General features: G+C 41.9%; 1 protein-coding gene and 1 long non-coding RNA gene across 4 annotated transcripts in view; both read right to left on the bottom strand.

Moving 5' to 3' along the window:
• LOC122562481 overlaps positions 1–1997 on the bottom strand; it is a 13696-nt gene extending 11699 nt beyond the window's left edge. For 2 of the 3 annotated variants that reach the window (XR_006315329.1, XR_006315327.1), the window contains exon 1: positions 1649–1842. This is a non-coding gene — a long non-coding RNA (uncharacterized LOC122562481). The other variant, XR_006315328.1, reaches the window with a different exon arrangement.
• Positions 1998–8503: 6506 nt separating this feature from the next.
• hspb8 (heat shock protein b8) overlaps positions 8504–14455 on the bottom strand; it is a 19491-nt gene continuing 13539 nt past the window's right edge. Inside the window, exon 3 of the mRNA XM_043715889.1 lies at positions 8504–8993. Within this exon, the coding sequence (XP_043571824.1) occupies positions 8822–8993 (172 nt within the window). The 3' untranslated portion in view covers positions 8504–8821. The remainder of the gene's footprint in view (positions 8994–14455) is intronic.

The following is a 14455-nucleotide window of genomic DNA, read 5'->3' as shown; positions in this document are numbered from 1 at the left end:
CAGAGGGTGGTACGTGTATGGAATGAGCTGCCAGAGGATGTGGTGGAGGCTGGTACAATTGCAACATTTAAGAGGCATTTGGATGGGTATATGAATAGGAAGGGTTTGGAGGGATATGGGCTGGGTGCTGGCAGGTGGGACTAGATTGGGTTGGGATATCTGGTCGGCATGGACAGGTTGGACCGAAGGGTCTGTTTCCATGCTATACATCTCTATGACTCTATGACTCTAAGACTTGACAGGGTGGATGTGGAAAGGTTGTGGGAGTCAAAGGCCAGAGGGCACAATCTCAGAAGAAGGGGTCACACAATTAACACAGAGATGAGGATGAATTTATTTTGTCAGAGGGTAGTGAATCTGCGGAATTCTTTGCCACAGAAGGCCTTTGAGGCTGGGTCATTCAATGTATTCAAGGCGAAGACAGACAGAGTTTTCACCAGTCGTTGACAATTGTCAGATCAGCTTTGATCTCATTGAATGGTGGAGCAGACTCGATGGGCTGAATGGCCTCCTTCTGCTCCTACAATTTATGGTCTAAAGGTCTCCTGATCAAGGAGCACATGGGCAGATTTGCAAAATGGCTGAAAATCCATTGCAGGTGGATTTTCTCCTGTTACTTATCTCTGTTTGTTCTGGTGTCAGAGAGTTTCAGGCTGAGTGAATGAATTCCAACACGCATCATGACTCTTTCTGGCCTGTTGTGGGCTGTTTTCCTCTTGGAATGAAAGAGAGAGAGAGAGAGAGAGATAGAGAGAGGTATTATGGGAGATGGAAGTGGGTAGCACAGCTATGACTCTCAGTGCAGGTGGGGAGTTGACCAGAGAAAATGAGCATTGGGCATGCAGGGTTAATGGTGTTGAGATGGGTGAGGGTGAGTGGCGAAGCCATTGGAGGCAATAGTGTGAATGGTAGAGCCTTAGTAGGATTTGAGTAGAGTAGCAGTGATACAGTATAAGCTACCAGAGGGAAGATGGTGGCACTTAGGCTAGCAGACTGGAGAAGATCATTAACCGTTTTTTAATTTCATTCACTAAATGCGTTGTTAGCAACGTCAGCATTAATTATATATCTCTAATTGCCCAGAGGGCAGTTAAGCATCAGCCGCATTGCTAAGAGTCTGGAGTCACATGTAGGCCAGACCAGGTGAGATTGGCAGATTCCATTAAAGAAACAGATGGGTATTTCCTACAATGGAATCATTAGAGTCTTAATTTCAGATCCTTTCATGGAGTTTAAATTCTACTATCTGTCCTGGCAGGATTTGAACCTGGGCCCTGGAACATTACTTGGGCCTCTCATTAACAGACCAGTGATAACAACACGAGGACATCGCCTCCTCATGTGCTGAGCTCTAGTGCGAGCCAAACTTACAGTGAGCTGAGACTGCTTTAACCTGGGTGGTAACCTCGGCCCAGCCTGGCATGGTCCAATCTCATGGCCTGCTGTGCTGGACGTGGAGGAAGAGGGATTCCCACCTGTCTGCCAGCCCACCCAGCAGGACCTGCTAAACACGGTGCCAAATACACCTGGACTGCCCCATGTCCTGGGCAAATATCCTTAACTGAGCAGGGCAGCTCCGCACTGACAGTATTTGCCCGTGCGCATAATGGGCTTTTAAAAACGGCATGTAGTACGATGGCATACAGACCTGAGAGGTTATTAATGAGGTGAGCTTGGTAAGATGCAGCAAGTGATCTCACTGGGCCTCAAGGTGGGAAACCCTCCGACAAACCCAATGCAAAGAAACATTTGTCAAAGAATAATAAGATTGGGCCCATTCCAGTCCTGAAGAAGGTTCACTGCACTCGAAAAGTTAGCTCTGCTTTCTCTCCACACATGCTGCCTGACCTGCTGAGTTGCTTCATCAACTTCTGTTTTCGTTTTAGATCTTCAGAGTCCACAGTCCTTTGCTTTTATATTTTGATTGGGCCAAATGTTTCTCCACGTAGTTTGAAACTCCAGCTTGTCTTTCTTGCTCGGTGTGCCCAGAGATTCAGTGTCGGGCACAGAGATCAAATTGCTTAGTCATGGTTAACATGCTAAATTTACATGCATTGCCATTAAACACTGAAGTTATTTTTAGCAGATGTTTCAGTCCTGGATACTTTACGTGGTTAAAAATAAAGCCTGTACTTTATGGATGATGTCGGATTAGAGTTAGTTATGGCAACATCATATTGCCAGTTTTCTAAATTCCAGTTACTCCACAATTCCATGGAGGGATTTAATTTTGACTTTACATGACAGTATGAAATGGGTGATAGTAATCAATGGAATTGATCTGTATTTGATTGTACTGAGCTGCTCACTGATCTTTGTAATGGTACTTGTTTGCTTAAGCCTGTGGGGTACAGCTTTAGAGTCCAGCCTCTGGCTCCACAGACATACAGAAGATTCTAGAATGCCCCAGAGACTACGCACATACTTCAAGTTCTAAGATATTTAAAGGTCTGTAAATAAACTGCTTGAAATTAGAACTAGAGTCATCTCTACATTGCTCTGAAATAGATCACAATGTAGAGCAACTCAGTACAAAAGCTCTGCTGACTTTTATTTCTCTTGACTTCACAGAATCACAGAATTGTTAAAGCACAGAGAGGGAACATTTGGCCTTTTGTATCTTCACTGATTCTCCAGAGGAACGATTCATTGAGTGCCACCCTCTCACCTTCTCCCTGTAGTCCTGCACTCTTCCTTTGAAGATAATCAACCAATTCCCTCTTGAAGCTGCCTTGATCCCAGTCTCAGGCGGTGCATTCAAGATCCCAACCCTCACTTGGTTTGAAATAAGTGGGAACGAAAATCCAGGGAGTTGTTAAATGAGCTGCGACGACTGTTACCCGTTTTACACAGAGTTCCTCATCCATCGGATTGTGCAGTACTAAAATCGAAATTTAGAACAAACATGCAAGGCATTGAATCACAATGAACAAAATCATGATGGCAGCACGGTGGCTCAGTGGTTAGCACTGCTGCCTCACAGCATCAGGGATGCTGGGTCGATTCCACTCTCAGGTGACTGTCTGTATGCAGTTTGCACATTCTCCCTAGTCCGAGTCAGTTTGCTCTTGTTTCCTCCCACAGTCCAAAGATGTGCAGGTTAGCTGGATTGACCATGCTAAATTGCCCATAATGTCCAGGGATGTGCAGGCTAAGTGGAATGGTTATGGGAAATACAGGGGGTGAGCCTGGATGGGATGTCTATTGGAGGGTCAGTGTGGACTCAGTGGGCCGAATGGCCTGCTTCCATGCTGGAGGGATTCTACGATAAGAATTTCCACAAGCTTTCATTTTCCAATGATAATTTCTCTGTCTCTTCCTTACCTGTGATATCAATAGTCTCGAGTTCAGATATAGTTCTCTGCAATGCAAACCCCGCATTTGCTTCAACTAAAGTCCGAAATGCTGTAAGGTATTATCACTTGAATCCTTAAGGTATGCTCCTAACAAATGTTTTCCCATTCAAATTTAGCAGATGCGTAGTTTGGATGTTCTTCATCAAAAAGGTTAAATCACTGAGGGAAAACCATTAAGCTCTGGAACACCCATACACATCAGTATAATTATTGTTGTATTTATACTGTATATAAATACAATTAAAGTATTGTGATATGTGCAATGGTGGATAGACCCAGGGATCAAAAATACTATTTTGTATCTAACTCAAAGGTCGTAAATGATCAGAGTTGCCTTAACCTGGAGTGCTTGTGTGTTATCATTATTTTGAGTTTCCTTATTAATTGGTGCTGTACTTTTATTTTACTTAACCTATTTTTCAAATCAACCTGTTCAGAGACGTTATTACACACCTCTGGAGCAGATGGGACTTAAAATTGAGCCTTTCAGACTGGAGGTAGTGACAGTACCACTGCACCACAAGAAGGCCTGACGTACGCTGTATTAGCAGGAGAGGAAAGCAGTGAAAGTGAAGGGTGGTTATTAGCTAATGGGTGATTGACTGAATGGACACCAAGAGAGCTGTGGCCAAGTCTAACTCCATTGACTCCAACAGGACAGCCTGTTAACTCAGAGCCACCACAGTACTCAGCAACCTGCCTGGTCTGCAGGTTGGAAAACAGTCGATCTATGGGAAAACTGGTGGGATTCCAATGTAGGGGGATGGGAATACCAGAAAAGACAGTTTCTCAAGTCAACATGGAATCTAATGAGAAATAGAAGCAAGAGCCAGTCACTCAGGAGTCCATCAAGTCTACTTCACCACTTACATTGGTAGCCACTTTTCTAACACATCCCCACATCCATTGCTTCCCTTCTGAGTGAAAAAAGTTCTCCTAATCTCAGTTCTAAATGGTTGACTTTTTAACCTAATCCCTAGTTTTACACTCACTAGCCAATATAAAACAACCTCTCAATGTCTATCCTGTTGAGGTATTTTATTCATTTCAACAATATTACATTCCACACTTGTAAACTCCAGAAAATATAATTCGATTCTACTAAATTTTTTTCTAGGTCAACCCTTTTGTATCAACCAATCGAGTGAACTTTTGTTGCACCTTTGAAGACAGGTATGCTTTTCCTTCAGAAAAGATCAAGACTACACAAACATATGGTATAATTTGCTTGTGGTCCCTTTGACTGCCTTGTTAGATGGCATTGAATTGAGAAGGAGGTGCAAAATGTTCAATCCAATGGTCTGTTGTTCTCCTTCTAACTACAGTTCCAGCGCCCAACCAGAGAATGGTATCCATGCCAACTTCGCAGGATTCAGTAGGACAGCCTTTTTTGATTGGAGTAACAGAGCTAAATTAACAAATAATGCGAATGGGCCACTAATCATTAAAAAAACACAGATTTTTAGTGCAAAACGTGTTGCTGTCTTTTGAGTAATGTCATTGAGTGTTGATAAATATTATGTACATTCATTTCAACTTTTTATATCAATGTTTGATTCAGATTAGATTCCCTACAGTATGGAAACAGGCCCTTCAGCCCAACAAGTCCAGACCAACCCTCCAAAGAGTAACCCACCCCGCCCAAACTATATTTACCCCTGACTAATGCACCTAATACTATGAGCAAATTAGCATGGCCAATTCACCTGACCTGTACATCTTTGGATTGTGGGAGGAAACTTGAGCACCCAGAAGAAATCTACGCAGACATGGGGAGAAGGTGCAAACTCACACAGTCACCCAAGGCTGGAATTGAAGCCAGGTCCCTGGCACTGTGAGGCAGCAGTGTTAACCACTGAGCCAGCATGCCACCCTACATGGGAAATTTAAACAACAGAGTTTAAAACCCTTTGGTTCTGTCACTACTTTATATTCCTGTCAGAAATCCATTCCTCTTTCACTGTTCTTGATTTTGTGAAGGATGCAACGATATGTAGATGGACTTTCACACTGACTGTCACTTATCTCTGTTTACTCTCAGTGCAAAGGCCCCAGCTGTCAGTTTGACCTTTTATACTGCACATTTAAAAACAAATCTTTCACTGTTGTTTTCTCTGAAGAGAAAACCTGTGACCAGATCCAAGCTATTTTGTACGTCCAGGCCTTGAAACCAGCACTTAGGCTTTGAGTCATCATCTCGTGTGTTTTCAAGCTCACCCATAGGCGTCCACCATGCCAAAATTGTCTCTTTCTTTTCCTAAGGTTCATAGTGAGTGTTGACAGACTTTAAACCAGAGACGGAATAGTCAAAGTCAATCCAGTCCTCGCTCAGCGTCAGTAAACCTGTGGTTTCTCCAGAACCTCACTGGATCATAAATGCGTAGAATTCTGTGGCTAATTATTTTTGCCCAGTTTAGTGATATTCTTGCTTCTAATACAGGGTTTTACAAAGTTACAAAACAGTTAATCACAGCATAGAAACGGATCCAAAAGGACAAGTGTCGAGAGTGTGGTACTGGAAAAGCACAACAGGTCAGGAGCAGGAGAATCAACATTTTGGGCATGAGCCCTTCATCAGAACCTGCTATGCTTTTCCAGCGCCACACTCTTGACTCTGATCTCCAGCATCTGTAGTCCTTACTTCTCCAAAAGGAGCAGTGCCAATATTTCAAATTTTGCATGAATGTTTTCTCACCTTTCTTCATCTAACCCTAAATGTTCCTTTCCCTCTCAAGTGCTTATCTGGTTTCTCCTTGAATATGTCTCTGCTACTGACCTCAACTATGATAGAGTTCCATATCCTGAGGTGAACTTCACTTCAAGTAGAGTCCAACTCGTCAATGCCAACCAGGTATCCTAAACTGAACTAGGCCCATTTGCCTTGCATTGGCCCATCACCTTCTAAACTTTTCATATTCATGTACCTGTCCAAATGTCTTTTAAATGTTGTAATTGTACCCACCTCTGTCAGCTCATTCCATACACGCACCACCCTCTGTGTGAAAAGAATTGCCCCATGGGTCCCTTTAAATATCTCCTCTCTCACCTTAAGTCTATGTCCTCTAGTTTTGGACTCGCCTACCCTTGGAAAAAGACCTCCACTATTCACCTTATCTATGTCCCTCATGATTTTATGAATTTCTATAAGCTCAACCCTCCGCTTCCAGGGAAAAGAGCCCCAGCGTATCCTCCCTGACCTATCACCTTCATCCCCTCCCCCACTCACCTATTGTACTCTATGCTACTTTCTGCTTATCTCTCCACACTTCAGGCTGTCTGCCTTTATTCCTGATGAAGGGCTTTTGCCCGAAACGTCGATTTTACTGCTCCTCGGATGCTGCCTGAACTGCTGTGCTCTTCCAGCATCACTAACGCAACGTATCCAGCCTCTCCTTATAACTTAAACCTCCCACTTCCAGGAACATTCTTGTAGATGTTTCTCGTGACCTTTCTAGGTAACAACATCCTTCCTATAACAGGGCGACCAGAATTCTACACAGTATTCTAAAACATTTTAAAAACGTGGATCAGAATACTGCTGAGAGACGTTAGAAATAAAAGTGTCTATACGTTTACTGTTAATACTTCTGTCCACTTTATGGCAGATTTGAACCAAAACGGGTTCATTAGTGATCAAACAACCTGTTTTAGGTGCTATTACATATTACTAATATAGCACAACATAGTTTAAAGGATAGAGTTGTTTCATATTTATGAAATTTGATTAACTACCCAGAGAGTGGAGTTCATTTACTGCCACAGTAAATTTTTAAACCAGATTTGATAAATATGTCACTTGTGGATTAGTACCAGAAAATGACCATAAGTGTTTCTGATTTGTCATTAAAATCCCAATGACTTACTAGTGAAGAGGTTGACCTACCATCCTGTGTCAAACACCATTGTTGATTCTTAATTTCTTGTGGCAGCTGACAATAGCAATGAATGTTACTTCTCCTGTACTGTCCACATCTCAAGGACAAATAAATACAAAAGCAAATTAATTTATGTCACAAGATTATTCAGGAACAGAATGGATCATTGGGCCAAAGAAATAATCTCTTACCAGTGCTGACTACCTTCTCACCATCTCCTTCAAATCTAATATCAATTATCTGGTTGCCCAATTAGAGAATCTCAAAGAATGTTGTCCTTGGAATATTCCACCTCATGAGCAGATTTTCTATCTCTGTCACAATCTTCCACTTGCTCCTTTTTATATATGTATCATCGGGAAGACCTTTGCACTACAGAGTACTGATGCAGAGTTTGCACATTCTCCCAGTGTCTGCATGGGTTTGCTCCCATAGTCCAAAGATGTGCTGGTTAGGTGGAATGGCCGTGCTGAATTGCCCATAATGTCCAGGGATGTGCAGGTTAGATGGATTGACCAGGGGAAATGCAGGGTTACAAGGATAGAGTAGGGGGGGTGGGGGGGGCATGGGTCAGTGTGGACTTGATGTCTGAATGGCCTGTTCCTACATTGTAGGGATTCTATAATTCTATACTCAGCCTTGAAAAAATCTTCACTAGTGTTGTGGGTGGAGGTAGTGTGAAGAGAAATCACTGTTCTGACCACAAAATCATGTGTAATAATATTTTAAATTGAAAGTGCTTAGATTGAGTCTTCAGACAGTGAGGCTGCATGCTCTGGGATTCTCCCCTGAATCTTTCGACTTCCCGCTTCTACTTAAAATCCACCTTTTGGAATAAAGCTTTAGGCATTTCACTATGATCTCCTTTTTATGCAAGGTCCACTTGTGTACGGTTATGCCTTTGTGAAGACAGACAGTCACCTTGGAACTGTTGTCTATGTTAATGGCTCTTTTTAGATGTCCCCCAGTCCGAGGACAGCCCCTTTTGCACCAGTTGAGGAATCTCAGGAGTCCATTCTTATCCAAATTAGGATCAATTATTGCTGTCTTTAAAGATGGTTCTGATCTCTGGATCCATGCTCACTAGGGCCTTTATTCAAGCAATCCAAACGCGGCTCATGTTAAATATTTACAAGCGCAGGTAGTGGAGGCTTTCATTCTATCTGTTTGGAATTAGAACCCAAAAATCTAGTGGAAATCTATAATCTGACCCAGACCACTTGCTTTGTGTCAATAAATTCAAAAGAATCACAGAATATTAACAGAGGAAAATACTTTTCAACCTAACTTTTATTCAAAAATCAACAATTAAATGAATTTTTCAGGAGAATCAATATTGAACCACTCTACTATATCTAGCATATAAAATATATGCTATTGTGCAAAACAAATCCAACAATCAATGTACAGTTTTCTTCTCATATACAAAATAGACCAAAACAGATCAAAACAGATCAGTATCTTCTGTAAGACTATCTAGAAGTATCAAAGTAAACAAACAATGATGTATATACAGTTCTTGCTGACTCTTCTGAAGGTAATAACCTTTTCTTGGCAAATTCTGACAGGAGATTTTCTAGTCGGTTAGGATTAAGAAACAGTCTGTTCTTGGCCTCTCAATCCATTTTCTTCTGCATCAATGCTCATGCTGTCATCACCATAGAAATAGCAAGGTGGTCTCACAGGGGGAGCTTCAATAATTAAGACTCCTTCAGGAGACAAGGACGCAAAAACTGTCACAGGGTCAACTTCGATGGGCAACCTGGAGAGGCAGAGAGTGACACAATATTGAGCAAAGCTTTCACATCAAATTCTGCAACCCTGACTTAGTTCTGCACTTCAGCTTTATGTCTAACACATAATGAACATAAAGGTTAAGTTGTCTTAATCCTACTATCTCATGAGAGAGTGAGGGGTGACTGCTGGTGGTTTAACCTGAGGGTCACCACACCTCAGGTGAGGGGAGAGGTTGAGAAGAAGATTCCATCATGGTAAACTCAGCTGGTGCAGGATTTGAGATAGCATTATTGTGCATTGCAAACCAGTCAACTGAACTAACTAACCGCCACACTTGATACAATTTTGTTGTGTTTCATTTGTGTTTTACACAATGCCATTTATAATAGCTGAGGCATGTTAGAAATATAGCAGATTCAACTTCAAAATATATGTTTCTCGTGCAAAAATATCTTCAGCAAAGTTAAAATGTGAGATAGAAAGACAAGTCTGTGTTCGGACTTGCAATGGCACCCAGCAGTTATTGGAACTGCAATGAGAAATTAACATCAAAATAGTATGGATGCTGAAAATCTGGATGAAAAACAAGATGATGCTGGAAACACTTATCAAATCAGACAGCAGCTGTGGAAATAGAAACAGAGAACATTTTCATAAGAATCAGAATTTATTTTGCACTCAATTTTTTTTAAAATAAATTCATGGGCTGAGGGTGTCACCAAAATTTAAAAGAATTAACCACATTGCTGTGGGTCTGGAGTCATATGTAGACCAGATGGCAATTTCTTTTCCTAAAGGACATTGGTGAACTAAATAGGTTTTTACAACAATCAACAATGGTCATCATGAGACTCCTAATTCCAGGCTATTTTTTTTTAATTGAATTTAAATTCCACCATCTGCCATGATGAGATTTGAACCTAAGTCCCAGAACATTCTGGATCTCTTGATTAACAGTCTAATGATAATACCACCAGACCATCACCTCCCTTATGAATTTGAATTAAAAGTCATTGACATGAAATACAGAAACAATGATATGGCAATGGTCATACTATCAGATGGTGCCAGTAAATCAGCATGTCAGTTATCCCATTGCAGCTTGTAGTGATAGTCAAAATGAAATTAAAAAAACATGCTTTGGCATATGCTACAAACCATAGAGTCTCTCCACCTTTAATTCTTTACTATAAGCATTAAGAGAGAAATATTTTAACCTTCAGTCACTTCCTTTACCATGGCTTCAGGCAGACAATAGTGATATTTTACAGAGTAACAGTGATGCCTAGCAAGGAAATAAGAAATTTCAGTTATAGAGTCATAGTGATGTACAGCATGGAAAGAAACCCTTTGGTCCAACTCTTAAATTAATCTAGTCCCATTTGCCAGCATTTGGCCTATTTTCTTCATATTCATATACCCATCCAAATGCCTTTTCCAAAACAATACAATAGAACAGCTTATAAAACAGTAATTACTGAGGAATTGAGGAAATCAACTCCAACACTGAAAAAAACACAAAAAAGGTACAGCTCTTACAGTCACAATTTTCTCCCATCCTCCATCTTGGATTACCCAGAATCCTATGTGGGAGAATATTCTGGTTGGTGGGATACTAAATAACATAAATTTTACTATGTAATACTTGATTTTAATGTAATAACCTCACCACTGTGATAAATGTAATAAGACTTCATGGTTTCACTCCAAGCTAAAAGTAAGCTGATATTTTTGCTGCTGAAAAAATGACAAATACATTCGGTTTGAAGTACTGTGGTTCTTTTGTTTCCTGCCATTGAGTTGGGGGCCAGGGGAAGGGACAGATAACCTCACCAAAGACTTTCTGTGGAATACAGGAAGAATCCTATGGATTCCATAGTCACTGTTGTCAGAAATGCTTCATTAAGAAGTTCACAAACAATAGTGCTACAATGACCAGATAACAAGCTTTTTTGGTGACATTGCTGTGATAAATACTGGCAAGGGCACCACAGAGAGCACCCCTGCTCTTCTTTTTGAAATTGTTTCATTAAATCTTTTACGTCTGTCTGAGAAAGCAATCAGAGCCTGGCTTTAGCATCTCATCGAAAAGACAGTGCCTCCTGACAGTGCAGCATTCCCACAGTACTGTACTGGACTGTCAGCCCGGATTTCTCATTTGGAGGTATCTTCGCTATTCTTCGCAAACAATTGCTGTGTATGTAATTGAGAAATGTCAATGAATCAGTGATTTGAAGCAAGTAGGAAGCACAGGCAAGTTTTTGTCATCCATGGCAACCCAAAGAGAATCTACCAACGTGTTAACCTTCTGATTGCTGGCAGCTCCAGAAAAAAAACAAATCCACATTCCTGAGCCACAATGTTTTAAAAGTTTATTTTTAAATTCGTAAGTCGAGTATTCATAGCACTTGAGAATGAAGATAGTCACATATTCAGTAACAAGGATACTCATTGCAGACGGAGCTGAGAATTATCTTGTGAACCAATCAGAATGGTTTATTAGGGGAATTTGCTGCCCAGAGTGAAAAAGATGGTGCTAAATGTGTCATCAGTGGCTCAGATGGCAGTAAACTCACCTCCAAATGAGAAATCTAGGCTGACAGTCCAGTACAGTACTGTGGGAATGCTGCACTGTCAGGAGATACTGTCTTTTCGATGAGATGCTAAAGCCAGGCTCTGATTGCTTTCTCAGACAGACGTAAAAGATTTAATGAAACAATTTCAAAAAGAAGAGCAGGGGTGCTCTCTGTGGTGCCCTTGCCAGTATTTATCACAGCAATGTCATCAAAAAAGCTTGTTATCTGGTCATTGTAGCACTGCTGTTTGTGAACTTCTTAATGAAGCATTTCTGACAACAGTGACTATACTTTGAAACTACTGCATTTGCTGTAGAGCACTTTGGTACATGTTGCATTCTTTAAAGGGTCTCTACAAGTTAATCCTTGGCCTCCTCCTTCACCACTCCCTCTCCACCCAGTGCCTGGAGGAAGAATGCTTTATCTTCCACCTTGGGACCCCTCAACCCCAGGGCATCGATGTGGACTTCACCAGTTTCCTCATTTCCCCTCCCCCCACCTTACCCCAATTCCAACCTGCCAGCCCAGCACCGCCCTCATGACCTGTCCATCTTCCTTCCCACCTATCCGCTCCACCCTCTCTCTGACCTATCACCTTTACCCCCACCTTCATCCACCTACTGCACTCTCAGCTACCTTCTCCCCAGCCCCACCCTGCTCCCAGTTATCTCTCCACCCCCGAGTCTCCCTGCCTCATTCCTGATGAAGAGCTCCGGCCCAAAACGTCGATTTTCCTGCTCCTCCAATGTTGCCTGACCTGCTGTGCTTGTCCAGCAACACACTCTCAACTCTGATCTCCAGCGTCTGCAAACCTCACTGTCTCCTCCACAAGTTAATGACTGTCCTTTAAATGTGACCAAGAAAATAATTACCACTTAGATTGAGCAGGTTCACATTTATTGGATGCTTAGTGCATTGATTAATGTAATTTCCAAATGCATTCAGCTTTTGCCAGAACAAACCTTCTCACATTGCACATTTCAAAACAACTTAAACACATAGCTACATTAACATTCGTCGCCCTTCCTTAGACAATGCAATTGATTGATCCAAATCCCTTTGTGAGCCATTAATCTACATTATACCCGTCAACTAGGTATAAGATTAAATTTTATAACACTGGCTGAGAACAGGGTGAGACAAATGACCAAGAATAAAATGCTGAGGAACTTTCTTCTTCCAGACGATGAGCCAGCTAAATTCCTATTTAGTTCACAACGTGAATCTGGTTCAATATCCTCACATCTACAACACAGTGAAAGTAATACACAGAGCAGAGTCTGCCATTGCTGATTCTACTCAAACCTGTATTATTGGCACTTGAACAAGCCTTTATGGGAGGTTTGCTTGCCTATGATGTTCGTAGCTGACCAAGAAGGAGGGTTTGTTTGAGTGACATAAACTATTGGCATAATGCCTTTGATTTGCTGTCATTTTAAAACCAGTCCCAGCATGTTCAATTAATTGGTCCATTTTGATTGGCTGCTAATTGTGCTTGGAAGTTGACATGTCCAAATGGATATACTTCTTTAGGTTTAGATTGTATTGTCACGTGTACTCAAATACAGAAGTACAAGACTACTGTGAAAAGTATATGATGTTGACACGCATGGTGCCATCTTAGGTACCATGGCACCTAGCTAGAAAAAAAACAAGGTAATGCTTAACTTTATTTCTTTTACTACTTTGTATCAATAATAAAAGGTTAAGGCAATGCTTAACTTTTTAACATAGGCACAAAAAAGTAAAAGAAACAAAGTTAAGCATTACCTTCACAGAATAAGTAGAAAAATAAGGAAATAAGGTAATAATTAACTAAAGAATCCTTCTTAATATAAACTAGAAAAATAAAAGAATAAAGTTATAAGTTTAACCGCCTTTGTTGAGTCATCCGCTTAGTTACTCCCCGGGATACCTCAGTTGCCTGTCCTTGACACCACCGCCACAGATATTGTATACTCCAATCAGGTAATCCCACATGGAGAATACCAGAGATGAGAAACTTTAGAGATAAGGAAAAAATTGTGAGACTGGGATAATTTACACTGTAGGAGACAGTGAGGACTGCAGATGCTGGAGAGTCAGAGTAAACAGTGTGGCGCTGGGAACAGCCGGTCAGGCAACATCCGAGGAGCAGGAGAGTCAATGTTTCAGGCATAAGCCCTTCCTCAGGAATTATACTGTAGCAGAGGTCGCCAAGAGGGAACTTAACAAAGGCTCTCAAGAGGCAGTCACAACTGGGAGGTTAAGTAATTCACATTCAGCTAGTGATCAGGCACAAAAGAGTGTGACTGTAAGTGAGGCAGGTAGGGGGAACCGGAGTTCAGGAGTGGAGGAGCCTCAGCCCTTGACCTTGTCCAACAGGTACGAGATTCTTGCTCCCTGTTCGGATGAGGAAAAGGGCTCTGGACAGGATGAGCCAACTGACCAAGGCACCATGGTCCAGAAGGCCATTCAAGAGGCGGGAGCTAATAGACAAGTAGTGGTTATAGGGGATTCTATAATTAGGGGGACAGATAGTATCCTTTGCAAGCCGGATCGGGAGTCTCGCATGGTGTGTTGCCTGCCCGGTGCCAGGGTGCGAGACATCTCCGACCGGCATGAAAGGATATTGGAGCGGGAGGGGGAGGATCCAGTTGTTGTGGTCCACGTTGGTACCAACAACATAGGCAAAGCTAGGGTGGAGGACCTGTTTGGGCATTACGAAGCACTAGGCAGGAAATTGAAGCACAGGTCCTCAAGGGTCATAATCTCCGGATTACTGCCCGAGCCACGTGCCAATTGGCATAGGGACAAGAAAATTAGGCAAGAAAACACGTGGCTAAGGGATTGGTGCGGCAAAGAGGGATTCCTCTTCATGGGGCATTGGCATCAGTTTTGGAACAGGGGGGATCTGTACCATTGGGACGGT

The sequence above is a fragment of the Chiloscyllium plagiosum genome, chromosome 25 (assembly GCF_004010195.1).
Source record: "Chiloscyllium plagiosum isolate BGI_BamShark_2017 chromosome 25, ASM401019v2, whole genome shotgun sequence".
NCBI lineage: Eukaryota > Metazoa > Chordata > Chondrichthyes > Orectolobiformes > Hemiscylliidae > Chiloscyllium > Chiloscyllium plagiosum.
The sequence above is the reverse complement of the archived record's forward strand: the minus strand, read 5'-3'. Positions and strand labels throughout refer to the sequence as shown.